Source organism: Ammospiza caudacuta, chromosome Z (genome assembly GCF_027887145.1).
Source record: "Ammospiza caudacuta isolate bAmmCau1 chromosome Z, bAmmCau1.pri, whole genome shotgun sequence".
Classification (NCBI taxonomy): domain Eukaryota; kingdom Metazoa; phylum Chordata; class Aves; order Passeriformes; family Passerellidae; genus Ammospiza; species Ammospiza caudacuta.
This window is the reverse complement of record NC_080632.1, coordinates 40,496,029-40,522,275: the sequence shown is the minus strand read 5'-3', so window position 1 is coordinate 40,522,275 and position 26,247 is coordinate 40,496,029. Positions and strand designations below refer to the sequence as shown.

Here is a 26,247-nt window from a genome sequence, read left to right as displayed (position 1 = left end):
AGGCCCCCGTCCTTACTTCCACCTATCAAAACAGAAGTTTTTAGCTCCTGGCTTTGAAAAATGATGTCAAGGCATAGCTTTGCATAGTCACAGCACTATGAAGATTAATGCTCTCACACTACCCATGTGCACCCTTAGTCCGTAAGCTGGGGCTGCTTGAGCCAGTGGCTGTGGGAGGTGCACACTTTGGCAACACTTCACCACACTCCAGGGCACTTCGTGGCCTCACAGAGAGTTGAAACCTGAAAGAACAGATGAGGAGAGTCTTGATTCAATACTTCCAAGAGTTATTGCTGTACTTTCTCTTCAACAAATACTCTGCATGAGTCTTAGAGATCACATTTGAAAACAATGTAAAAGTCATCAATCTTTTCTGCTTCATAGTGAACTAGCAAGCGGGTAACAATGAGAAACTGCACTCAGCTGTACTTTTTTCTTGTAAGCATTAAACAAGTATTTTATTAACCCCACCAACGGTTTAAAGAAGAAGGCAAATGACTCCCTCTGTTTCTTCTACTCATGGTAAGTGATATGAAATGTGTTTCCCTAGGCAGAAGAGGAAGATTAATTTTAGGCACTGCTAGACATAGTAGTGCCCTACAGAGATATTCAGAGATAGAGCTGCACAAATTTTGCTAGTGCATAATACTGTGTTCAAATGAAAAAATAACAGCAAAATTACAGCAGTAGGTATGCTCCCCTCAAAAAGAAAAAAACAACCCAAAACCAAAACAAACCAAACAAAAAAAAAACCCCAAAACCAAAACAAAACAAAAAAAAGCCCAGAAAGTTCTATATTTTCAGGCTTCTTTAGTACTAAAAAATGTCATTGACTCTCAAAGATGAATGTAACTATAACTTCTTTTAACATAATAGATATATTTGAGGAAGGACTCAAGTGGTATTGTCCTTCAGTCATATTCTGGTTGTTTTTCACTACTTTCTAGAACACAGCAAGCAGAAGCAAAATAAAAGATTAACATAGATTACTGATGAGTAAGAAAAGTCAAAGCATATCACACAGTGATTAAACCACAGTCTGATTCATTTTAGCAGCATCTGAAACAGTCAAAATTATACTGCGCCATGGCACTTCAGAACGGAAAGACACCGCATTGATCACTATGGGCCTTTGCCACCAAAAGCAACATTAAACTTTTGCAAACAAAATCACATTTGTACAGCAGTACTGATTGATAGGGGACACTATGGCATACAGATTGATTAGTGTAACCATGTCGACCTTGCAGCTTGCTCTGAGAGATCCACTGTTCCTACGGACCTGAAAGGTCCTGCCAATTCGCCTAAGTGTAGAGGGACTTCTTCACAAAAAGGGTTATTAGTGGAATCGGTTTCAGAGGAAGGTGATGGAGTCACCGCCCCCGGAGGCGATTAAGAAAACATCTGGCACTCAGTGCCACGCTCTGGCTGACTTGGTGGTGTTCGGTGGTAGGTTAGACTCGACGGCCTCAAAAAGTTTTTTCCAACCTGTGATTCTCTAACAGACCGACTACGCTCTAAGCTTTGCGCTGGCATATTCCCCGGGTGCGTCCGGCTGGGCGCACCGGCTGCTCACGGGCCGGGCCCAGAGAAGCGGGCAGGCCCTTTCCGGCCGCCGGAGCGGTGGGTCCGCCCCAGAAGGCTGCCAGAAGGCTGCCAGGCCGCCCCGACCCGCGGCGCCCGCTCCGCCTTCCCACAGCGCCGCTGCCCCGCCCGGAAGCGCCGCTCCCCCCTCCCGGCACGTGACGCGCCGGGCGCCGCTCCCTGGGTCACGTGCGCTGCCCCCTGCGAGCGCGCGTGCGCATCCAGCAGCTGTCATCCGAAATCCGGGAGCGAGGTGCCTGCTGTGCGGGCACGGCAGGGCAGCGGCAGCCTCGAGGGAACGGGGGACCCGGCGGCGGCAGGGAACAGGCCTGTCCCTGTCCGTGTCCCTGTCCCTGTCCCTGCCCCTGCTGTGCTCTGCCCTGCCCTGCCCTGCCCAGTCCCGTCCTGTCCCCTCCCGTCCCACGCCGCCCCGCCCCTTATCCCTTCCTCCGGCCGCGCCTGCCCGCTGGAGCCTCTCCCGGACAGGTGCGGAGGCAGCGCCGAGCTGGCCCAGGCGGCGGCCGCGAGTGTGCGGCGCGGAGGTATGGGGCTGGGGGCGAGCGGGGGAGGCGGCGGGGCGGCCGAAGTGCGTCGGGCCAGGTCGGAGCGGGGGTGCGCGGCGGGTCCCGGCGGCGGGGCATCTCCGGACGGGCCCGGTTCCGGGGCGCGGGGCGGAGCGGCCGAAGTGCCGCCGGGCAGCTCCCGCAGGCGCGACGGGTCCCGCGGCAGCCCCCGCGCCGGCAGCGGATGGGTGCGGGGGCTCTGCGCCGCGGACGAGAGGGTGGCGGCTGCGACCGAGGTGAGGAAGCGAAACCGGCAGCAGTGGGAAAAGTGGATCTGGCGTTCCTGCTCGCCGCCGGCTGTTCTGGGTCGGGACTGCCGCGGGAGCTCTCCGGGAGGTCGGGCGGGTTCTCCGCGTGGTCGAAGTGCGTGGACGGAGTGAAATAGACCTTTTTCTCTCTTCATGTCTGTCAGGGATTTGATGAAATTGTTGCGGGCTTTCCAGGTAGTCTCTTGTTGATGCAGCTCGTTCGTTCCTGCATGTAGCTAAGACTTCAGGGTTGTGTGCTGAGTGAAGAACCGAATTAAGCGCCTGTTCCACATCTGTCCGTGGTTGTAAAACGCTTTCGAAGCTGGTTGTGGGATCAGATCTCTCTGTCATGGTACTAGTCTTCTCTTGATGAGGTTACTCTCCTCTGATTTTAGCTGAGAAAGTGAGTGGGAAGTGTGTGCGAAATATTATTTCTCATAGGTTAACTATATTAGGAAAAATACTCGTGTGTCCGTGTGTTGTTTAAAAAAATTATACTACCTCAGAGAATAAACGGCATTTATATTTTACTTTTTGAAGTGCAGCTTTATGATTCTTTCCTGAGAATTACCAACTATAGGAACTGAAGTTATTTAGTGGCTACTAAACCAGCACCTTTTAAGCAGAATCACTTTTTCCACAAGAAAGAAACTTAGTGACGCCTAATGCCATGGGGTTTTTTTTGTGTCTATGGGATAAAATTGGTCTTGGGCTTTACCTTTATTTCTGCTTATACTGTCATAAGTAGCTGGTGGCATTGCTTCACAGAAGTATTTTCCAAACACGAGAAGATGGAAAACACAAATATGATTCCTGCTTCAGTAGTTAAAATGAGAGTAAGTTGAACTACTGGCCCTCATGCTGTTTTTTTTCTCCAGCTTAGGTTTGGAGTGGTGTTGGTGTTAGCATTTTCCTTTCTAGGGATTGACCCAGGAAACAATATGTATCACTCAGATATGTAGACATAGTTAAATAGCTGTTGGATCAGAGCTGGAATAAAGTATATGAGAGAGAAGTCTTCGGTCAGTGCTTGTTTTAAAAAAACCTAATCTGATTTTTGTCTCCGATGTCTTTTTTTTTTTTAATGGCAAATACCATAAAATAGGGGGAAAAAAATCAAATCCTGTAAGTTTTACTCTTTAATTATTGCTGAGTATTGCATGGAGTATTTTGTATCTCTTGAGCTAATTTCTAAACAAATCAAATAAATAGTTCTGCAGTAAATCTGAGTGCACAATCAGTATTGCATTCAAATAATAAAATTATGTTGTCAACTGCTCATTATTAGAATATTCTTCAGGTAATATTAGCAAACATAGTAATTTTTTAAAAATGCAATTTTATGCTTAACTGTATTATAAAATATTGGGTCAAATAGGTTATAGATTAAGGACTTTCTGGGTTTAAACAGCTCTTAGTTGGTCTAATTCTTAGTTCTGCAGGTAATTCACTTTGATATTCAATTTTTTTCTTAGTTTTCTTTTAGTGAGATATATTTCATCAGCATTATGCTGAACAGAATGTGAATAGGGTTGTGGTGCTATTGAAGGTGGTATTTCCATCCTACCACCTCCAGTATAAATTAAAAAAGCCTCACTGTAACAGCTTTTGAAACAAGAATTCAGTATACATGGAGCTTCAAAGGGAAGATGTATTACCTGTTAATATAAGGTATTTGCAAGATCTCTGAATGATCACAGGGATGGTTCAAAAAGTGATGTTCTGAAATGTTAAGATTTTAATACTTCTCTAGTAAAAATCTCCATAGTCACTTGATAGTTTGATAATTCATATCTCAAAATCAGCAAGTGATGTAATGAGTTTTTCTCTTGATTTTTGTTTAGAATCACAGAAGACATAGGATATTTTGAAGACATGCAATATTTTATACTTGGAGGGTAGTAATTGTTGTGTAATCAAATCATATAACGAAGACATTAATAAAAATTTGCTGGTCCAAAGTCCCAATATAAATGAACATTTATTGTAGTTTTGTTATATGAAGACTTAAAGTTTACTTCAGGTTTCATAAGTGGCACCGTATGTCATAATTAATTCTACTGCAGTCTTACCCTTTCCTCCAACTTAATTTCACCTGTTTACAATTGTGGAATTGCACATGGCAGTTGAGTTGTTGGCTTTGTCTGTGTGAGCAGTTGTACAACTGAGTTATGCAAGTATGAGTACTTTTATCCGTAATTTTGTTTGTGTCCAACTCCAAAAATCATGCCATGTGCCTGAGAGCATTGTCCAAATGCTCTCAGGACAATGCTCTCAGGCTTAGAGCTGTGACCACTTTTCCTGGAGAACTCATTCCAGTGTCCACCCACCCTCTGGTTGAAGAACCTTTTCCTGATATCCAACCTAAATCTCCCCTGACACAGATTCAGGCCATTCCCTCAGGTCCTGTCACTGTCACCCCAGAGAAAAGATCAGTGCCTGCCCCTCCTCTTCCCCTCATGAGGAAGTTGTGACTGCAATGACATCTCCCCTCGGTCTCCTGTCTCCAGACTGAGCAGAGGCCTTAGCTGCTCCTCATAAGGGTTCCCCTTAAGGCCCTTTAAGTTGAACTTACTCCTTTTGTCTGAAGAATTATTATGGGTAAGAGCCATGTAGTTGCCAGATAGCATTCAGTGAGTTCATTGGGTGATCTGCCACTCCTGTTAAATAGTATGTAATTTCAGGGGCCTGGGATCAGTCTGGAGTGAGCTTTTGGTCATGCAAGCTGACCATATGTGTGCTTTCAGTCATAACAACAGAAAGGCATGATGTTACTGGATGTGGCTTGGCCACTAGATATTTGGTCTGTGGTAAATTAGGCCAAAATGTGAGGGCAGGGGTATTGGAACTAGTCTTTGAATTACAAAATCCTTTATGAGGATGGAAGTGCTCACACTGAAGGGGAATTTTTTTAGTAGTGCAGAAATGCAGTTTCAGGTGTTCCCTAAGTAAGCAGGTTTAGAGAGAGAAGTCCATCTTTCTGTTTCTCAGGTTATAGAGCCTCATTTATGTGTTTGGTGTTTTTTTGTTTTGTCTTTTTCTTCCCCTTTCATGCTGTCCATATTCAGCTTCTAATAAAGGATTTGCTGTATAGTGGTTCCTTGTGAAAATTATTATCACAGTTGCTGTAGCATATCCCTGAAAAAAAGATATATGTTTTGATTTTAAAGACTTGTGAAGTCATAGAATGTCCTGAGTTGGAAGGTACACACAAGGACACCTGAGTTAATCTCCTGGTTCTGCACACAACCTATAAGGGTTATAAGAGCTGTAGGGGTATCTTTCGGGAGGAGACTTGTTAGAGGAGTTAATTAAATGCCATATAGGCAGAAATGACAGACCTACTAAAACTGTGCTTTAAAAAGTGCTTAATTGGGAAGGAGTTCACATCTATCCCTAGCAATATTATAGGCTGCATTAGCAATGAATATTTTTCTGAAATTTTAGGTACTTGTAAATTAGCTTTTTGAAAACTGAGATTTAGGCCAAACCACTGTCTGGACTTTTTAAGGGCTACACCCAAATTTGAAAATGTTACACCATTGTGTCAGTTGATGGTTTACTTGCATCTTAAATAGTGCTTTCAGCTTGGATATTCTTTTCCCTTGACTAAAAGTAATTTTCTGGAACGGTAGAGATCCAGATGATCAGAAATATGGAATGGATTTTCTGTGGTGAGACTAGAAGTTTTCAGCTTAGGAGAAAGACAGTGTGAGACCATGGTGAAGATCTGTAAGACCTGTATGGTCTGAAGGTAGATAAGAGCAGTTAGATAGTTACTCTCAGAATGCACATGAGCTATGAGATGAAACTAAAATGTGAAAATTCAACATACACAGAGGAAAATATATCACTTAGCATGTTGTTGATTGTAGAATGCGTCATAATGAAATGTTTTGGATATTAAAGGCTTACAGAAGTTCAAAATCGTGGGGAAAAAATCATCACACTTTGCAAAATGTAGTAATATCCTCTTTGTTTAAGGATTCCTTGGTATATACATTGCTGAAGAATGAGATGGCATTCTGAAAACATGTATTATAATCTACCCCAACACTTACGTATATCTAGATACCTGCTGTTAGCAATCATGAAGATGTGGAGACTAGTTAGGTTCTTGATAACTTGCTTTTGCCATTGCTGGAGGCTGTTACATGCTGCTTTTATTTAGGACTATGGATTTCATACCTGTGTTTTCATAATAAAAAGTAGAAACTCTTGAGTCACGGGTAGCAGATAAAAATGAGAAAAATATTTTTCTGTAATTTTTTTTCCCTTGCCCTTTGTTCCAGATCACTTATTTCAAGATGTTTTTCATGCTGTGAGTCTGGTGTGGGAGAAGAATATCTAGGAATGAATTCAGGTCATTTTTCTGTTCAAAATTTATGGGCTCAAGTTAAACCAATTTATAATTTTGAAACATTGTTGCTGTAGGGTAGTACCAGACATAGAAATTTAAGCTTGTAATGAAGCTTGCAAACTATTCAGATCTTTGTGGTAAAATAGAGGTGGTTTCAGGATCTTCAGAATATGGTTGTCTACCCAGATTCTTGGTGTCGTAAGTTTGTAGAATCTTTTAAAATCTTCAATACTCCTAACATTTATAAACTTGAGTCTTTCTGATGATGATGAATATCTGAGGAATTCATACCTAACCATGAGATTTGGCCTTATATCACAAATACAAAGCATTATGTTTATATATATATAAATATATATAAACATAATATAAATATATTTATTTTCACTGTTAATACAGTCAAATAACCTAAGTAACAGATTTGGAATTCCCGATGGATAGGATCTCTTTTGAAGCCAGAAACATAAAGTAGGCAGACATAATTGCTTGCACATTTACCATTATTAAAGGAACAATTCAAACATAAGTATGCAAACCCAAATTACACTGAGGATTAACTATTTGCATGCCCAGTAACAGTTGAACATGCAAACTGTGCTTTTGTGTTTCCAGTTGCCTGAAAGTGTGCCAATACAATATTTTTGGATTTTTGAATTTGCTTTGCTGAACAGTACAAGGGGTTGGATGGTACCTGCTTACAGAATGCTAACAACTTCTTAAAACTGATGAATCTACTCACAGAGTTTTTACTTTTAAGTAAAATTGCTGCTGAAACTAATATAGATTAAGGCACAATTTTCTACTACTTCTTTCCTTTCCTGCTTATGCAGAGCTGGTGGTTCAAACATGGTTATTTTGCAAAACAGCCTCAAAAAAAAAAAAAAAAGAAAAAGCTGGGCCTTCCTGTACATGCCTTTCTCTGGACAAGTTTGTTTCCTTGTTATCTACTGAAAAAAAGTTCCCAGGATGAATTCTTTCAAATGTTTGTTGTCCTATATTTAGTGTGGGTGAAAATTTGGAAGAAAAGTTAAAAAATGTGTGTTTTAATTTATCTGTGAGAAGTGATGATGTTAAGAGATTTGATTTTTTCCCATCTTCCTTCATACTTTTTTCTTCTGCTGGAGTTTGTTTTATGTAATTTGTTTAATTTTGATAGTAGAGTAAAGCTTGTGTACATTGCAATTTTATTTATTAGAACACAGAGATTAAAATAATCTTATCTTTCAAAATATGAACACATTTATTTTATGATGCAGTGGCCTATAGTTATTTATTGCTTTTCCATGTTAGCTAATAGTTTTGTGAATAGCAAAGTAGATGTATTAGTCTGTGCTTTTTCGTTTTTTTCAACAGTGCTTTCAGTAGAGGGGACTGCCCTAAGCAGGCAGTCAAGAGATGCATCTTAGGAAGAGCTATTTTGTAAAGTCTTTTGTAGTCTGGAGCCAGAAAGTTTGGATTCCCCACTGATGGTGAGTGGACTTCACAGTACTGGTTAGTTTATTTTAGACTTGAAGCAAAAAGAAGTGTATAGCCATCAGAGCATAATATTAAGGTGGAGAGAGACTATTGTAATACTAAAAGTTGGTTTAATGTAGTGAAGGCTACAGGTTTTTGTGCCTTTTAACTAACTGCAAATTAACATATGCTGTTTTTCTAGTATGTGGGCATTACAAAGAAGCAGTTCAATGTTTTGGCAGTGCAGGCTGGAAATTGTAGCTGCCTAGTACTAATTTGTAAAGGCTGTGATGGGGTATAGAGGTCTTTCCCTTTTCTTAGGATACAGAAGAAACAATTACGTAGATTTTGCAATTACCAAAAAACATGTGGACTAAAATGTGTTATCAAGCATGTAATGCACATTTCTGTTCTTCAGTATCAGGTTTATTATGTCTGTACAAGCCATGCACTTTAGATTTTGCAGGATTTGTTTAAAAAGCACTTTTCCTGTCATCATAATCAGTGAAATATGTTTCCATCTTGGATTATGTAAACCATTGTAGCAATAATGAGATTTCATCTTGCTCTATGTGAGCTTTTCTAGTGTTGAACTCTGGCATTTTTAGTTCATCAGATTTCTTGGGCTACATACTGGCATAGATGTGGATGATTGAACTTTTCTGACCTCATGTTTTCACTTCTGCAGTATTAAGACTAATATAGCATTGATGTTCTCCTAGCTGATGATTTGAGGGTTTTAACAGGGCCTTGCAATGGCTGTAAACTTTTCAAAAGAAGGATCAGGTTCTTGAACCTAGTTCCTGGCTAGATAACTTAGCTGTTTAGCTGGCAACTTTGGACAAACTACATGCTTGTATTTTGTTTACATTCTGAATTGTTTAATCAGACATTTTTAAGACATAGGCAGACTACTTGGTCAATAAGAAATTGAAGGTTTATGGACAGGCTGTGGAGTTTATTGGATCAGGTTCATAGCTCGGGCTTGTTTGGCTAAAGCTTTCCCATGATTAGCTAAAAATCTTCTTTCAATGTTACTTAAAGTACTAATGCATGATAATTTGAGTGAGGTTTGTTCACATTTTTTCACATTACCCTTTGTTTTTCTAGGTAATTATGGGCATCTTTTTCAGCTTGCACTACTGTCATGCAAGGGGACAGAAAATGTCTAATTACAATGCTGATATGAGGGACTTAGAATAACTGTAAAATTTCCCTATATACATATTACTCTTCTCTCTATTTCATAAAGTACATCCTGGGCATGTTTGCCTTGTTTTTATAACTTTGGATTTACTAATAATTTGACATTTTCATTGTGTAGTAGTCATTAGAAGCTCTGGAAGTTTTATTTCTTAGATTGTACAGCTTATCACAAAATAAGTAGTTACATATACACCTAAGTGCAATAATTAAGTCAGCAGTAGTATGATTGCAGTGCAGATTTTGTGTTAGAATAGTCTCCTAGTAATTGTGATTTTGTCTGCCTCTGAAGCCTCTTTACTATGACACTGGAGTATATATTATGCTCTCTTGTCCTAATGATTTGGCTAGGATATAACTGAGTTTTTGTGTGTGAGAAAAATACCAAAAGTAGGCATTGTTTGGAGAAAGAATGTAGGACTCCGGAATTCCACAAAGTCCTTGAAAGAATTGCATGTTGCGTTAGAAGTTAATAGAATTGAATTGGAAGGCCAACATTTTCTGATTAGTTTGTAGCATAGTGTTATTTTTTGTGTTAAATTTAGACATTGTAGCTCAGTACTTACCTCTTGCCTACTGTTTCACATTGGTGCTGTAATGAAGAAATGCAATAATGAAATTGTAAAACAGATAAGAAGTTACAACTGATAGATCATAGTTATAAAGAAGATGATGAGTTACTAAGAAACCATAAAATTAGTAGAAACATCTAATGGACTTCTAGCATAGCAAATTCTTCATAGCCTTTATGATCTTTGTGCTGCCTGATTGAAAGATGTTATATGGTTGAATATTCTTAAGAATATTCAGGAGTTCTTGCAAACATTGTGCTTTACTCAGTAAGATAATGAGAAGGTGTTTTTAACTGAGGAAGAAGGTTACACAAAAGCATGGATTGAATAGTTTATTTCTACTGAAAGTAATACAGCTGTCTGGTCTGTATGCTCATTGTTTAGGGGCCTGGACCCTAAGATAGATGGTAGATGGTAGAAATAAGATCTGTGAAGGGCAGGATTTGTTTTTTTTACACTGCAATGAAGCTGGGCAAAAATTCGGCATTTCTAATACTCTACACATGTGTTCATAATTAGTTGAAATTTATTAATTCTGCTTGTGATACAGATTGAGTTTCCTCACAGTGCAGTGTGTTACATGCTTGAGTGTGTACTTAGTTAGATAGAGAGAAAAGGGAATAATGTTGTGAGTATCTTCGCAAACAGGATTTTAAGAGTCTGGTAGTCAGGCAAGAATGCCGAGGTGTGATTGTGACAGCGTGAGTTAATCATAGTTTATTAGATCAATTACCAACCCTTAAATTAACTGAATTTCTTCATTGTGTCAAAGCACTAGGATATATTCAGTTGATTTGGTATATGACTGCTTCTAGAGCAGCTTATCATTAAAACTGGTGTATTTTGGTGAGAAGTTTTGGTTAAGAGAAATTTTTATCATGGTAATTTATGCAATGATAACTTTCTTATTATTGCATAAATTGTTATGCCTGGTTCTTGAAATCAGACATTGGCAAAAATAATCCTGCAGCTTTTCTCATGGCTGAACCACTTAGATATCGATTTTTTTTTTGTCTCATTACCCTTTTGCATAAGGAATATATGAAATATTTCAAACTTTTACCCTTTCACATTAAAAATATTAATTCCAAAGAAGAGAGAGCTTGAAGCCTATAGGAATGAATACAGGCACTGCGATTTCTTATGCTCTTCACCTACAGAGAAAATGAGGATTAAATGGCTGGTAAGAGGTTTCCTTTTGACACTGACTTTCTATATAGATAATTTAATTTCATGTGTTTACATAATAACTGCAAGTTAATTGGTAAATCAAGTTATGCTTTTGGAAATGTGTTTCATCTGTTATGGGAAAGGGAAAGGTGATGCTGGTGACGTGATACTGTGTACTCATATGAGTTGGCAGAATTAATACTAACTTGTGTGTTTAGCTGGTAGGGGCTGTGTTTGGGATTCAGTATGAGGATAATGCTGATAACACACTGATGTTTTGGTTGTTGCCAGATAGTGCTTAATCAGGTACTTCTCAGTGTTTTGCACTGAGAGTAAGGAGATGCACAAAAACCTGTGAGGGAGGTGACCCAGACTGGCCGAAGGGCTGTTCAATACCACAGAATGGCATGCCCAGGATATAACATGGATGAGTTACCCAGAAGGGTGGCTGATGACAGTTTGTATTATCTATCACCTGGGCTTTTTTATCTCTCTCTCTCTATGATAATAATAAATAAAAATAATTTTTACTTAGTTTTAATTATTAAGCTGTTCTTAACTCGTGAATTTTTACTTTTTCACTGATTCTCCTTCCAATCTCATTATGGATGGGGGAAATGTGATCAGCTGTGTGGTATTTAATTGCCAGTTTGGCATGAAGGGTTGAGGTAACCACAGATCTGATCAGAGCATGTCGGAAGAAATTACAAAAAAGCAGTTTTTTGTAAGGTTGGTGAAGAATTTTGTGAATGGCAGATAGCACATGGTGATTTATACTTGGGAATTGCAGCATCTTCTGATCCGAAGGTAATGTTTATCTGTCACTTGCCTAAAGTTCAGTCCTTTCATGAGTACTGTATCCTGGTGAATGAAATGGAAATAACTTTTGCTTTTAGTCAATCTTAATGTAGAAATGGAAATCAGAGGAAATGCTGATTTTATGTGTATAGCTTTCTTGCTTTTTTTCTCTGTTGAAGTTTTCAAAGAATGAGCGGGAATATAGTCCTGTTGTTAAACTGCTGATAGTGAGAGCTAGAAAATCCAAGTGCTCTTCCTCTGTATTCGCAGTGTGAGTGGGAAGTGAATAATTGGTTGTCATGGTTTAATGTAGTTTAATTCTTAGTTAAGGAAAAAAAAATCATCAGCTATGGAAGTGATTCCCTGTAAGGACCTTAGGAGCTTCCTTTGGACCTGGCAGAACCAATCAGCTGGCTAGTTTTGAATATTGACACCCCGTTAAACCACTTAAGAGAGCTCAATATGCCTTTGTGAAATCACACTTAAAGATGAACAAGCCCTGGGAAAAACTTTCTTGCTTCCGGCCTTCGAACAGGTTACTGGACGCTGGCCGGGCCGGGCCCTGCTCTGCTGTGGGGCCCATGCGGCCTGGCCGGGCCGGGCCCTGCTCTGCTGCGGGGCCCATGCGGCCGGGCCGGGCCCTGCTCTGCTGCACTGCAGAAAATCATGCAGCTGAGAACAGAGGTGGCTCTGCAGCCCTGTGCAGAAAAGCAGCCCCACAGCTGTAATTGAACGTGGCAGGGGCCAGGAAACAGCCATGCCGCCAGAATGGCTGCTGCCTGGCAGAGGTCATGTAACCATCTATAGGCCAGGGTGAGATATTAACTGTTTTAGTGCACAGATTGAAGTTGAAGGCATCAATCCTCTCCCAAGTGAGAGAAAAAGGAAAGGGTGAAGACACGTAAAGAAAATAACATGGAGTCACCAAGGTCAGTGAAGAAGGAGTCAAATCCCATGTGGGAGGAGAATGAGGAGATGCCTTAGTCTTGGGCTGAAATTCTTTTGTAAGGCTATGGTGAAGGTATAATTGATAAAACAGACTTTTTTTCCCTGTAACTCATGGAATGCATTTGGGAGGATGTAGCGTTCTAACTACAGCCATGAGCAGGAGCACCAGTGTTGAAGCAAACAGATGTTGAAGTAGCTGTGATCTAATGAGGAGCTTGAACAGAGATATGAGAGAAATGAGAAACCTCACCCCAAAGATGAGAGAAGAAAACCTCCGTTCCCAGAGATAAAAGAACTTTTGGTTCTATACTAGAACAGCTTATGCTTAAAACTGCACCCCAGTAAACTGAGGAGACCCATGGTGGTAGTTGTGGGAAGACTACCAAACCATGGGAAGAACTTCATGATTGCGGATTTCTGGGTGGCTGCAATTCATGAAAATTAAAAGCATGAGAGAACTATTTCTTGTGGAGAAGTCTCCATGGCATGGCAGGAGAGACTTCTCTCCCTGAGTGAACTGAAGAAAGATTATTTTAAAAGCGGTAAACTGACTGAAAATACCAGATTTGTCTCTTTATGTTGTAAGCAGGAAAAGAAAGAAGAGTTGGGGGAAGGAGAAGCGTTATGAAGGTTTTTTCTAATTTCTTACTATTTTTTCTTTTAGTTCTGTTAATACAGTTTTCTTTATACCCTTTAAAGTTTTGAGCCTACTTTGCTCTCCTCCTAATCCTTATCTTGCAGCAAAAAATGAATAAATTATTCTAATGGGTGCTCTGGCATTTGGCTACTGCTAGACAGTACATTGTTTTTCTCCATTTACTGAATGGAAATAGTGATATTTTATTAAACATGTAGCTTTGTTATTCTGGGTTATGCCTGTGTAATGTAACTCTCTAGACAGAGAATGTGCAGATGGATCTACAAAGGAAGATCCTAGATTAACTTGGAAACATGCTGTAAAAGCAGAGGTATGGACTGAACTGTGTGCTTGTCTTTTACAGTAGTGTTTGTGCTGGCTAAAGGCTGAGTATTCTCAAAGGAGTAAGGATAAAACATAAGCATTTCTTTTGTGCCTTTTATATTAGCCTGGGCAGATAATTGTAGATAATTTTTTTCTGTTTGAAACCATGTATGCTGAATGTCAGAATTGGTTTTACAGATTATTCTCAACAGTGTATGATTTTTTTTTAACAGGTAGATTGAAATTGAACCAGAATGGCTGCTGTTACCTCAGATAGTCCTCCAAACCCAAGCTGCAAAATCATGACTTTTAGGCCTTCGATGGATGAATTCAGGGAATTCAACAAATACTTAGCACACATGGAATCACAAGGTGCTCATAGGGCTGGAGTTGCAAAGGTAAACATGTATAACAAAGAAGAAAAATGCTCCTAATACCTGATCTCCCAATACTTGTATTTTGCTGATTACAAACTTGACCTTTTTATTTTTTTTTCCAATTTATTTTCAAGGAGTAGTTAATGATTTGTTACTATTTTAAGAACGAGCCTTTCAGTGTCTGATATTTCATGCAGACTAATGAAGGTGTTGTGTAGTGTTTTTTCTCTGACTGAAAATTGTTTACAAGTTTACTATAGCAAAAAAGGATCTCTTTCTAAGTAGATTCAAACTATATTTGGTCAAATCAGAACAAAGCAGGGAGTTGATAGTATAAATGATAGTCCTGATATACCAGGTGTTGAACTTGATGTTTTGGGGTTGTGTAAAACTTTCCTGGAGCAAATAATCCCTCTTCATTATGGTGAACATAAAGATGGTAAGGCAGTGTTTGAATGGAAATAGTTTTCTTGTTCTTGTTAGTGAGAACTTCAGGCACACTAACTGCGGCTGTATTGCTCTTTGAACAATGGCACATCCAGGGCCTTAGTGCAGGAGTTCCTCCCCTATCAGAGAAGGATTGTCAGAGGTTCAGTCTGACGTAATTTAGTGATAGATCATATAATTGTTTATGCTGTGTCCATTTTGCCCCTTTTCAAACGAGCAGAAACCAGTGCAAATCTAGAATTACCAGCTTAGTTGTTTTAAGTACTCTGTGGGAGCAGCTCTCTCCCATCACTGGGTTTTGAAGCTAATGTTGCATGGTCAAGACATTTAGAATCTGAGTGAAGAGGAACAAAACTTGAAATCCTTGGTTTCCCCCCTGCCTGTTCCTGCCTCTTGCTTCCTGTCAAACAAAGCAAAACTGAACTCCTCACTCTTTGAAAACCTTGTAGGTTGTTTTTTCTTTAATTTCAGCTGATAGAGTTCATAGGTTATATTCTCAAAATTTTCTCTGCCAAAAGAAGTAGAAATGTGATAAGTAGGCAACAGTGGAAGGCATGTGCTGAATTTTTCCTATGTTCAGCTGTGTTCTGGAATTTGTTTGTCTATATGGGGATGATGCATTGCAGTCCTTTAATCTTGAGTAGTGACTTTCATTGTTGTGGTATCTTCTTGCTTGGTTGAACAGCAGTTACAGCATCTCTTGCTGTTTTCAGTCGGTCAGGTACTCTCAACAAATTACTAGGTTATCTTGAGAATTTTATATTCTTTTTTTCACTGTATTTTGATAATATCTCAAAAATTTATAAATGAAAGTTAACCAACTAAGTATTTTTAAAACAAATCTTATCAAGTGAATAAATTAATGCTGCAAAAGATAAAGGGACATTTTCTAAGTTTTTGGTATTAACTTTAAAATAACAGGAAAAAAATCAGTTTTGATAGTAATAGAAAATTGACTTACAGGGAACCTAATTTTTTTTTAAGTCCAGGGCGTACAATCTCAGGTATGAATGCAAGAAGAGTAATGACTACCAGAAGAATTATATGTTTTTGCAGAAACAGTAATTTAAGCTCTAAACAGAGAACACAATCAGGGTAGGCATACCAAACACTTTAGGTTAAATGTGAATGTGTAAAGGGAGAAGACCTATTACCTGTGTAGAAGAGCATGTGTGTGTAAATGGGGATGAAATGACTGTAAGACTTGCAAATATTGAAGGAAGGAGTATAGGAAATAAAATATTAAAAAACTGCAACCACCATTGAAGTTCCTAATACTATGTCTGAAACAAGTAATTAAGGTACCAGACAAACAATATCAAACCATTGCCAAAGCAGATAATGTACTGTGGCATCCCTTGAGCAAATTGTCAAAAAAATTGCCATTAGACTTTTGAAAGTCTGAAATGAGCTTAGGGAACAGAAAATCTATTTTAGTCTTACTGTTACAGAGGATTCTATACTTAAAAAGGAAGTCAAAGGCTGAAAACAGTAGGACAAATGACAAACAAGGGACACTGATAGATTAGTTGTCTTTAGCAGAGAATGCAGTGTTTAGAAAACTCAAACTGCATTGATAAAGAGCAAAAGAGTTAAATTGATTTGCAGTCACACCAGCAAGTAGAGAATTTCAGAACACTATGCTGAAAATAGATACTGGCAAGTGCAAGAAAAACAACTTTCAAATGAGTTGGGGAGTAATGGTTACATAGGAGTATTAGCCAGTGCCATTCAGAATCAGATCTATGGGAGATTACCAGTAGTATATGAAAGAGGATTTAACAGAAATGTATGTGTTGATAGCACTCTGCTATCTTCGTGCAGTCTTCATGCAGGAGATTGACTGGTATAATAAGACATCCCTATCTAAAACTGTATGTTTATTGCACTAAACGATACTACACTATACTAATATGCTTAATATAGTATAGTATGCTTAGTATAGTGTAGTGAGCATACTTAGTATGCTTAGTAATATGCTTAGTACTGTAGTATGCTTAGATGCTTAGCATCTTTGATAAATAAATAAATATGTAAATGGAAAAGTCTTGCCTTAGGTTTTTGCTTTTCATATTTGAGCATTCAACAATGTGATTGATGAATTTGATCTAGGTTGCTCCCACTGAATAAATCTAACTTGCTTGACTTAGAAGATGCTATTTTTACTAAAGGAAATATGAAGAGTCTTCAGTGGGGCAGGTCAGTGGTAAAACCACAGAGACCTAGTCATTATTTCCAGCTGTTATACTGGCTAGCTGTGTGTTGCTTTGAACATGATATATTAGCATCTTCAGTCTTTGTCCTTGTCTTCCTTAGAAAATGCAAATTCTTTGGGGCAGAAAGTTTATTTTTATCTTCTTTTAAAACTTTTTTTTGTGTATCAATCCCCACAGAATTCTCTTCTCTAACCAGCACTCCAATTATAACAGTAATAAACATACTCCAGTTAGCTGGAAGGAATATTTTGAACCCGTATTCATAAAAATGTTTTTATTGCTTAAAGCGCATTGACCTTGAACTAAATAAGATAATGCAAATTTTGCTTTTCAGTATTCATGTATTTGAGCCAAACCTCTGACTTCATGCTTAATAATCATGAAAATGGAAATCTCTATGCACATATTTGATTTCTATGCATATTTTCTAAATGCATGACTTCTCTGCTTCCAAACTAACATTTCATATTTTGTTAATGTGAGTGTAATTTAAATGTTCTGTGAAAGAAATAAGTAGGAATCACAAGATGATTGGATTATTCTTTTTCTCTAAAAGCAAGCAACGCTGACACTTGCTAAATAGTTTTTGTACAGCAGAAGTCCTGTGGATGCTGAGAAGGAAAAGAGGGAGTTGCATTTGTGTAAAAACTAAATAAAAACACCTGCTTATGTGTAAAATAAAAACATTAGCTATGGAAGTATGTTAGTATTAGATAAATTTCCTTTGGCTTGATGTTTAACTTTTGCTGTGTGCTTTTAGCCCTGATGGCCTTGACTGGATTTCTTATGATTGTTTGAATACATTAACATTAAAATATGCCTATTTGTGATTGTTTTCCAAAGCTAGCAAATGATCTTAGGATCCATCTGTTTTAGAATTTTATAACTTTCGTGGAGAGATGAAATAGTGAAATTTCTAATGGACTCTTATAGATGGAATCCTAAAATGTTTGTAAGAAACCAGTCCAGCTGTGTAGCTTAAGGACTGCCTCATTGTGATCCCTTCGTTAGTGAGATACCTCTGCCTGAATTGAGGTGCAAACAAGAGCATATGCTGAAGTCAGAAGTATGGATTTTGTTTAACAGTAAATATGAGAGAGAGAGATAGAAAGAAGTAGAAAAGGAGGGGAGAGAAAAAAAGGGGGAGAGAAAGAGAGTGACAGAGAGACAGGTTAAGTAGAAATATCACCACTGTGGTTTCCATCTTCACCACCTTATTCTGGTCTTCTTGGTGGTGAGGGTTGCCCAAAAACCACAGAATTCAGTAGATAAATATACATTTGGACCAGGTGTGAATGCCTAGGTAGCTGACCTCAGTGGTGGGGGCGAGTTTGATACTGTCTCTTGCAACAGACTCTGGATCTGTTGCATCCCTTTCCCTCAGGGAGGACTCTGGGGGTGCTTCAGGGTTTTTGCTGGGTTATGACACCTCCTCAGCTGCCTCTCACATGAATGCCCTGTGGATACGGCCATCCAGGGGTGGGGGGGATTTGCAACTGAGCTAGTTGAGTGTAAGGGAGAATGGGTGTTCACTCACCATTCTCATGCCACTCATGCCCAGAGGTTATGCTACACCCCCAAAACTTCTCCTCCTCTCCACAGGGGAGTGTGAGCAAACCTGGCCTCAGCAGATGGGCCTGTGGGCTACGGTGTCCCCCACCCAAAACCTAACCAGAGCTGATTTTCAGGACAGCTGCTGGGTTTGGCTTTCTTGTGGATGCCTTCTTCTCCCTCTGCCTTGCTTACTTCTCCCTAGACCAGAGATAATTGAACAATCATGTCAGATGAAGTATAGTATCTTATCTTTCTTTAGGTGCTTAAACTCACAGTCCAAGGTTCCAGGCATATTCAGAGAAGGGTGGGCTCAAGTGGGCACAGTTTCTTTATAGAGTTTTACCATAGTGGGGAAGAAGTCCCTTGAGAACAATGTTTAAGCCTTTAACCTTAAAATTTCAATCTCTCACACCTACCTCTAAATTTTGAAATAATTATTCAAATTGTTGCATGTTTATAAGAGCTGTCCTACTTTGTTGTAAGATACTTTAAAAGTTTCCAAGCCACCGTTCATGGAAATTTGATTTGAACTTAGCAGAAGAATGAAAGTAATGAGTGGATCAAAAACATGTCATTAAGCCTTTGGGCAAGTAGAAGTTCAAAAATGAAACCAAGCCAAAAAATTTCTATATAAAATTTTTTTGTTGCTCTATTTTAGAAGTGATTAGAAGTGATGTGTCTAGAGTTAATTATTTTCTGCTGAAATAATATGTGCAAGAAATGTTCAAAATTACTCAGCCTGTTAAAGAATACTGGTATGACTACAGGCTTCTTTGAAATTCTTAATAATTTCTTCTGCTAACACTTCAGAATCTGCTGAGGAGTTTTCGTAGACTGTGGGCAGTTCTGTGGTGTTTGAAATAAATGCATTAACTTTACAGCTGGTTAATCTGCACATAGCTTTAATCTTCAATTATGAGGATTAAATAATGTAATTATAAAAGCTAATGTATTTAAATTAGTGCACATGCTTACTGTAATAGAACTGTACCCTGTAGTTTTATGGGGAGTAAATTGAACAGATCCAGAAATCTAAAACAGCTCTATTTTTCCATTCTTCATTAAAAAAATAGAGTTATGAATACTGTTTATACCAAATAATGTTTAGACAGCGGGCTGACAGGTTTTTTAGGAACTTTTATTTTAATTGAGGATAAAAATTTTATATCTTTGAATCTTTAGGTATGGAAAAGACATCTAAGATCCTTGAGCCCAACTTTTTACTTAGCACCTGCATGTTCACCTCTAAACTATATCTCCAAATGCAACATCCATACATTTTTTTAACACTAAATGTATATGATGTTATGGATTGCAAACTATTTGTCAGTTATAAGGCTTTCTGATTGGAAAAAATTTATCAACTCTGTTATTATAAATATGTATTTTTGCACAATTGCCTAAGAATTGCTGTAGATTGGTGAGTTGCTGCTTGTGCATTGAGGTGATACTGGGCATGTTCTGAATGCGTTTTTACAGTGTTTAGGTGTACTTACAGTATCAGTTAATGGGAGACAGCTGGTACCGAAATGTTCCTTTGATCATGTGGGCATATTCAACTGTTTCTTCAATTTTTTTTCCAGGATGTTTTGAATTGTTATTGCAACTGTGCCATTCTATTTTGTTTCCTGTATGTACAGGTTATCCCACCAAAGGAATGGAAGCCGAGAAAGCATTATGATGATATTGAAGATTTGGTGATTCCTGCTCCAATTCAACAGATGGTCACTGGCCAGTCTGGACTTTTCACACAATACAATATTCAGAAAAAGCCTATGACAGTGAAGGAGTTCAGGAATTTAGCCAACAGTGACAAGTATGTACTCTTGCTTATTAAGACTAATATTTATCTTCACATGTTGTGGTTTCTTTGAGTTGTGCAAGGCTGCTGGTGATTTCTTTTACTTTTTTCCCTGTCTCTCAAGGTATGGAAGGGTACCACAGCGTAAGTATTGCTTGTGTTTGTTGTTGAAAGCATCTGATGCCATGGCAGCAAGAAAGCATCCGAAAAACCCGAGACGTAATGCTTTCTGTCTACCTTTTTTTCCTTTGTCTTCCAAAAGATATAGAAAATAGTGAAGATGATACAGATGTGTATCTGAGTTTTAATTTAATTACACCTATTAATGTTTAATTCCTAAATACTAGAATGGCCTATCACCATGTAATTCTGAAAACTCCAATATCTTTTATAACCAATCCAGAAGCTTTTGCATTAATCTAAGACAACTCAATGGTACTTAGTGAATGTCAGTGTTATGGTTATGGCAAGATGAATATTATGGAAAGGGGAAAAAAAGTTTGTGAAGGGCTAGGCACTGTACTGCAATGTTTCAAATTGTTGAGCATTCCAAGAAGAGGGAATTGACAGAAGGAATTCTTGCCTGTCATTTTGGCCACATAAAAAGAATATATTTTACTTGACTGTCTCCTCAAAACTGAGGGGAAGTGGTTTCTGGAATATGAGTCAAAGGATCTTAGAAAGAAAAGATACTTGAATGAGAAAGGTAATACTGCCTTAGTTTGAAGGCAAGTTTCTATTATAGGTTAATTAAGAAATTAGGTATAAGAATAGAAGGTGTTATCAAGATCGAGAAAAACTAGGACATCTAAAGCTTTTAAGGAGGCTGCTTACTGAATGTTCCATGGGAACCTCTTTTGTAGTTCTTGAAATTATTTGTTTAGTAAATATTAGAGATGAGAGTAAATCATATGACCAAATGGTATTTGATGTGATTTTCAATAATACTTTTTCATAGATGTTAAAGTTTACATTTTATTAACCCCTAATAAGTTGAGGTACACTAATTTCTTAAAATAATTGATTAATGTAGAAGTGCTGGGAAGTTTTTCATGTGTATCATAGTGTTTGTTAAGTTTATTATATTCATAATGGAATATATTTTGGAAACGTGTCCGATTTCAATTTTTATGGTTTTTACTGAAATCAGATGGCAAGTTAATTTTGCATGCAAATGTAGAACAGTTGGGAGGACTTCCTGTCTATTACTAGCTCTAGGTCTTTATAAATATTTGTCACTGCTCTTGAGAAAATGTGTCACATAACATTCTATGACACTCTTACAGTAGTCGATATTTCTTGAACTATCAAGTAGCTGAGAGCTGTAGTCCCATAAAAATAATTTTGTTCCTTAAAGTAGATGACTTCTCTGTTAAAGACACTTTTCTTGAGCATTAGGATGTAGCCTATTTCCTTTGGGTAAGAGAGAAGGGCCATGAGCATCTAAATTAAATCACAGTTGCCTTTAAAAGGATCAAGTGTACTCAGTCTAATGTATTTAATCTTTTATTTGTTTAGACATTTGCAGCTCTCCATTGAACCAAAATGCTTCTCTACTTGACTCCTAGGAAACAGGAACATATCCACATTCTGTAATCAAGGAGTTAATGTGTGTGCATTACTCAGAGCCCAACAGAAATACAATCTGATTTCTGGAGCTATCATTAGAAATAATAAAACAATTCTGTTGCTGAGAATGCTTTGGTTAAGATGTGTTTAGCTTTGTTTTTTTTGGTCTCTGTTCAGAGTTATTACATGATGTAAATGTACTTGGTCTCAGTGTTGTATGTTTGGATTTTCTTTCCAGTTGTTCAGGTGTAACATACTGGCAATTCTACAATGAAACTGTAGTTTTAGAGTTGCAGTAATAGGGGGAGTATGTTGTCTTTTCTGCAGACTTATATATGGAGATACAGAGATCTGACAAAGGATCCTGAGGCACAGCTGTTGATAGATGTTTCTATTGGAAGTGTGTTGTTCTTGTTCGCACAAGATTTTGAAAGGCTACATGAGTAACCTTTCAAAAGTATTTACATAATTATATTTAAGCATGTGTGTTATGTATCATGCGCTGCTATAAATGAGTAAAAAGAAAAGTCCTCTTAAATATTTCTTTTCTCTGTATTGTAGAAGTTTTTGGTATCAGCTGTTTGAAACACAGCTTTTCTTGAAAGCGTTTTCTGGGGCAGGAAGAAGAAAGTATTGGTTTTGCCTGTGATGGCTGCATGGCTGAGTTAGTTTACATTGTTCTGAGACAGGATTGTACCGGACCTATATCTGAGTTTTTGCAGAGCTGGTAGTGAGGTAGGAAAAAAATAAATACTTGTTAATTGTGTTTTGCATATGTGTCTTTTTTTACAGAAGAGAAATAAAAGGGAGGAGCTCAGGCTAAGGATGGTTGGTAAATGGGCTGATTTGCTGCAGGAGACTGAAGCAAATATTGTGTGGGTTGGTGGTAGCTGTCAGGTAGGAGGTTTCCATGATACGGTTAACCATGAAACTAAGAAGTCAGGACAACTGGTAATTCTTCCATTTCAGAGAATTTGAAATGAAGTGACTTCATCTGGAAGGTTCATAGCATAGTCTATTGTCCATGGCATAGAAGCATAGTCCATTGTAGAGGCAGTTGTTGAAAGATGGTGATGAACCTTTGCCTAACTCTTTCTCTGCAGATACCGCACTCCAAGATATGTAGACTATGAAGATCTGGAGCGTAAATACTGGAAGAACTTGACTTTTGTGGCACCTATTTATGGAGCAGATATCAATGGGAGCATTTATGATGAAGTATGCATAGTTTTTTATGAAGTTTATCCCTTCCAGCCCTCTTTGAAAGGTTACTCAACTTAGAGGATACACTCTTGCTTTGTGACTGAGAATCTGTCTTTTGAAATCTTTGTGTTATTCCTTAAAGCCTCCAAGATTGAAATTAACTCTACATCTGCAAGAGTCAGACAGTTCTGTCCTTAGACAGTAGAATATTGCTGCTCTTCCTGATCATGACTCTTCCCTTTCTTCACTTCAAACTCTTCAGAACTTTGAGATATCTTCCTAATTATTTGTTTATTAATGTTGTAATATGTATGTTTCCTGTGTGTATCTGTGGACACTTAGAGATATTTTAACAAAGTTTTATTTTAAAATTTAAAGGTGGAATCTTTTATATCTCTTTACTGAGGAATATTGGTAGCTGTACTTCATGCTTGGAATGCCTGCAGTTTCCTGGAAATGTACTTACTCATATTGTTTACCTCTCAATTAGAAATTAATTTTTCTGGTAACTTGCCAAGATCTCCATGGATGATAAAAGGACTTTTAAAACAGATCTCATTGTCCAAAGTATTACAGATAGCCATTGATATCAATTAGGCTATGTAAGTAAGACCGGAACTAGATTTCTAAAGCATTGAGACTAAGAGAAGATATATTAGCATTTCAGAAAATATTTGAGGATTTAAAAAATACAGGGCAAACATATATTAAAAGAAAGTACCATATGTGAAGTTGTTGGGTTATTTCATGTTCTATGTATCTGCCTTTTCCAATCATTAGGAAAAAAAAGTATGATTTTGCTCTGGCAGATGGTCTGGGGCTCTCCTGGTGTTTCACAATTCTTCACGGAAGACAAATTGAAGACTGTCCAGAGATAAATACAGTCAGCCAATATGGCTTAAGGCAGTTCAGTTCTTGCACTGAGTTACGTGATCTTTGAAAGACAGCTAAGAATGTCCTATGGTATGTTGTTTAGAGAAGGCAAACTCAAATTCCCTTGTGTGTCCGCATAGCTGCTTTAAGAAATCGTTTAGAAAATAATTGAAGATTCTAATTCGTAATGTTTCTGTGGAGAGACATTTGAGATGGCTGTTGCTTTGTGAAGATCAACACAAGACACAGAAAAAGTGTTTCAAGAAATAGAAGCTTTCCCTTTTTCTTCTCTGATCTTTGTGTCTATTTTGTTGGTAGATAATGCCTTATGGTATAACTTTTTAGAAAGGTATGCTTTTTTTTTGGATTGTGGTTTTTTTTTTTGTCCTGAGTATCCTAGTTTAGTCTTGCATGAACAAAATTTCCAATGAAAAGAGAATGAATGCAGTAATACCCAATTTGAAAGTGCTGATTGGTCAAAGTGAAGGTCAGAGATCTCCTTCTTACAGAATTACACTCTTGGAAAGATGAGGAAGGGAGGTTAAATCAAAGAGGAAAGTGAGAAAAGCAGCATTCAGGGATCCTAACTCAGATGTTAAGTGCATAGGAGAAGGAAACAAAGCACTAAAGGTTGTAGTGACTGGGGAAGAAAGCATAAAAGGTAGAATAAAGAAACTTTGATGCCTATAATAAAATGGGTATCATTTAAAAATAAATAACAAAGGAGAAATATTAGTGAAAGGAGTTAACATTAAGGAATGTGACAGATTGAGCACTTAATGTGACAGTCAAGTGTTGGTGTACAACCCACTTGGTGTTTAAAGGACAAGAGGAATATACTCTGGTACCAAAGTGTCGGTGAGAAAGTTACGGTGCCGCTGATCAATATGTTGTCTCTCAGAATAATTTTACTGCAGTTAGTTTTTGGCCAGCAGATGGTGTACTTGCACAACTAATATTTTTCATGTCGTAGTGCTTGAAGATAGTCTTAAGAAGGATCTTTTCTATTTTGTTTGAAATTTGAGATTGTTCTCATGTCTTCATTCAGTTTCCTTCAGGATTGTGTTTGTTTGGGAAAAGGAGATGAACACAGCTCATTGACCTTTTGGGCAGCATTCAGGAGAAAGCGTATGGTGAGATTAGTTTGTCATGGCAGCTTATTTGCAAGAAACAAAACAAATGCTTACTTTTTACAAAATACATATTGTAGAAAATAGTGTGTTACAGATGTTACACTTAAGGTAAATATCTGGCAGAATTCCAGGTAAAATCTACTAGGAACCTAAGGAAAATGTGACACCTATGTGTATGTGGGCCATCAAAATTAGTGAGAAATACTGCTGTGCTCTGTAAATCAGTTTAACAGTTCACCGATTACATTTTCTTTTCCACTTGGTGACAATCAATTTTTTATTGAGACATTTGTATTTGAAGCATGATGGAACCTTGATTTTTACTATTTAGATAATTTAAGAACCATTACTGTAGTTTGTGAAAGCCAGCACCTTGTTGGCATTGTGCCAGAGAAATTATAGCTTTTGTAGTATTTGCTTTTTTAGACCACAGGATGATAAGTTCTGAGGGATTTAGAAGATGGGGCAAAATTTTCTAAAGGCTGTGTTACATGAAACAGAAAAAGACCCCACCAAAAAAGCCCAAAAGACCCCCCAAAATCCAAACCAAAGTGAAAACAAAGAAATAAAGAAACAAAGCTATAAGTGCATGCTTTGAAGTTTTAACAGCTGCCATCAATGGCTCAATTTTATCCCTGTAGTATTGGATTATTCCAGAATATGTTTAAAATGTCTGAATTATTATTTGGCAGCTTTGTACTCAGATTAAGTCTTTACGAATATGGAAATAATCTACGAAAACAAGTGCTCTTTGCACTCTATAGAGCTTTATAGAAAATAAATTCTATCATTTGAGAAGATTGAAGATTTGCTGGAAATACTATTCTGTTATTTGCATTCTAATTGCTGTTACATTTAATGGTACTTTGTAGGAGTTAGTCTGTGTTGGTAACTTTAGAAAAGACATGATCCCTATGTGGACTTATCTAGCTAGAGGGGAGGGGTGGAAATCTTGGTTTCAAAAGAAGTTCCAAAGAAAAGTGGCCAATTTAAAGTTTGTAGTGAGTCATAAAACATGCCTGACTTCAGTGCTGACAATGGCATCTGCTGTTCTGCTGAGAAAAACCATGTTTGGAAGAAGCATGTATAAATACTGTTTTGTGTCTCTCTCACCACTCTCCTCAGCTGCTGTCTGAGAGACACACTTTACTTTCATTTTTCTCCTCTTAGTTTTATTTCTCCTAACAGGACAATTCCTAATTTCTACCTTGT

At 38.0% G+C, this 26,247-nt stretch overlaps 1 protein-coding gene across 1 annotated transcript in view; it reads left to right on the top strand.

Annotated features, from left to right (window-relative positions):
• Positions 1 to 2,075: 2,075 nt before the first annotated feature.
• Positions 2,076 to 26,247, top strand: part of KDM4C (lysine demethylase 4C) — a 249,926-nt gene continuing 225,754 nt past the window's right edge. The window contains exons 1-4 of the mRNA XM_058823279.1: positions 2,076 to 2,126; positions 14,096 to 14,260; positions 20,097 to 20,272; positions 22,930 to 23,044. Of these exons, the coding sequence (XP_058679262.1) occupies positions 14,117 to 14,260; positions 20,097 to 20,272; positions 22,930 to 23,044 (435 nt within the window). The 5' untranslated portion in view covers positions 2,076 to 2,126; positions 14,096 to 14,116. The remainder of the gene's footprint in view (positions 2,127 to 14,095; positions 14,261 to 20,096; positions 20,273 to 22,929; positions 23,045 to 26,247) is intronic.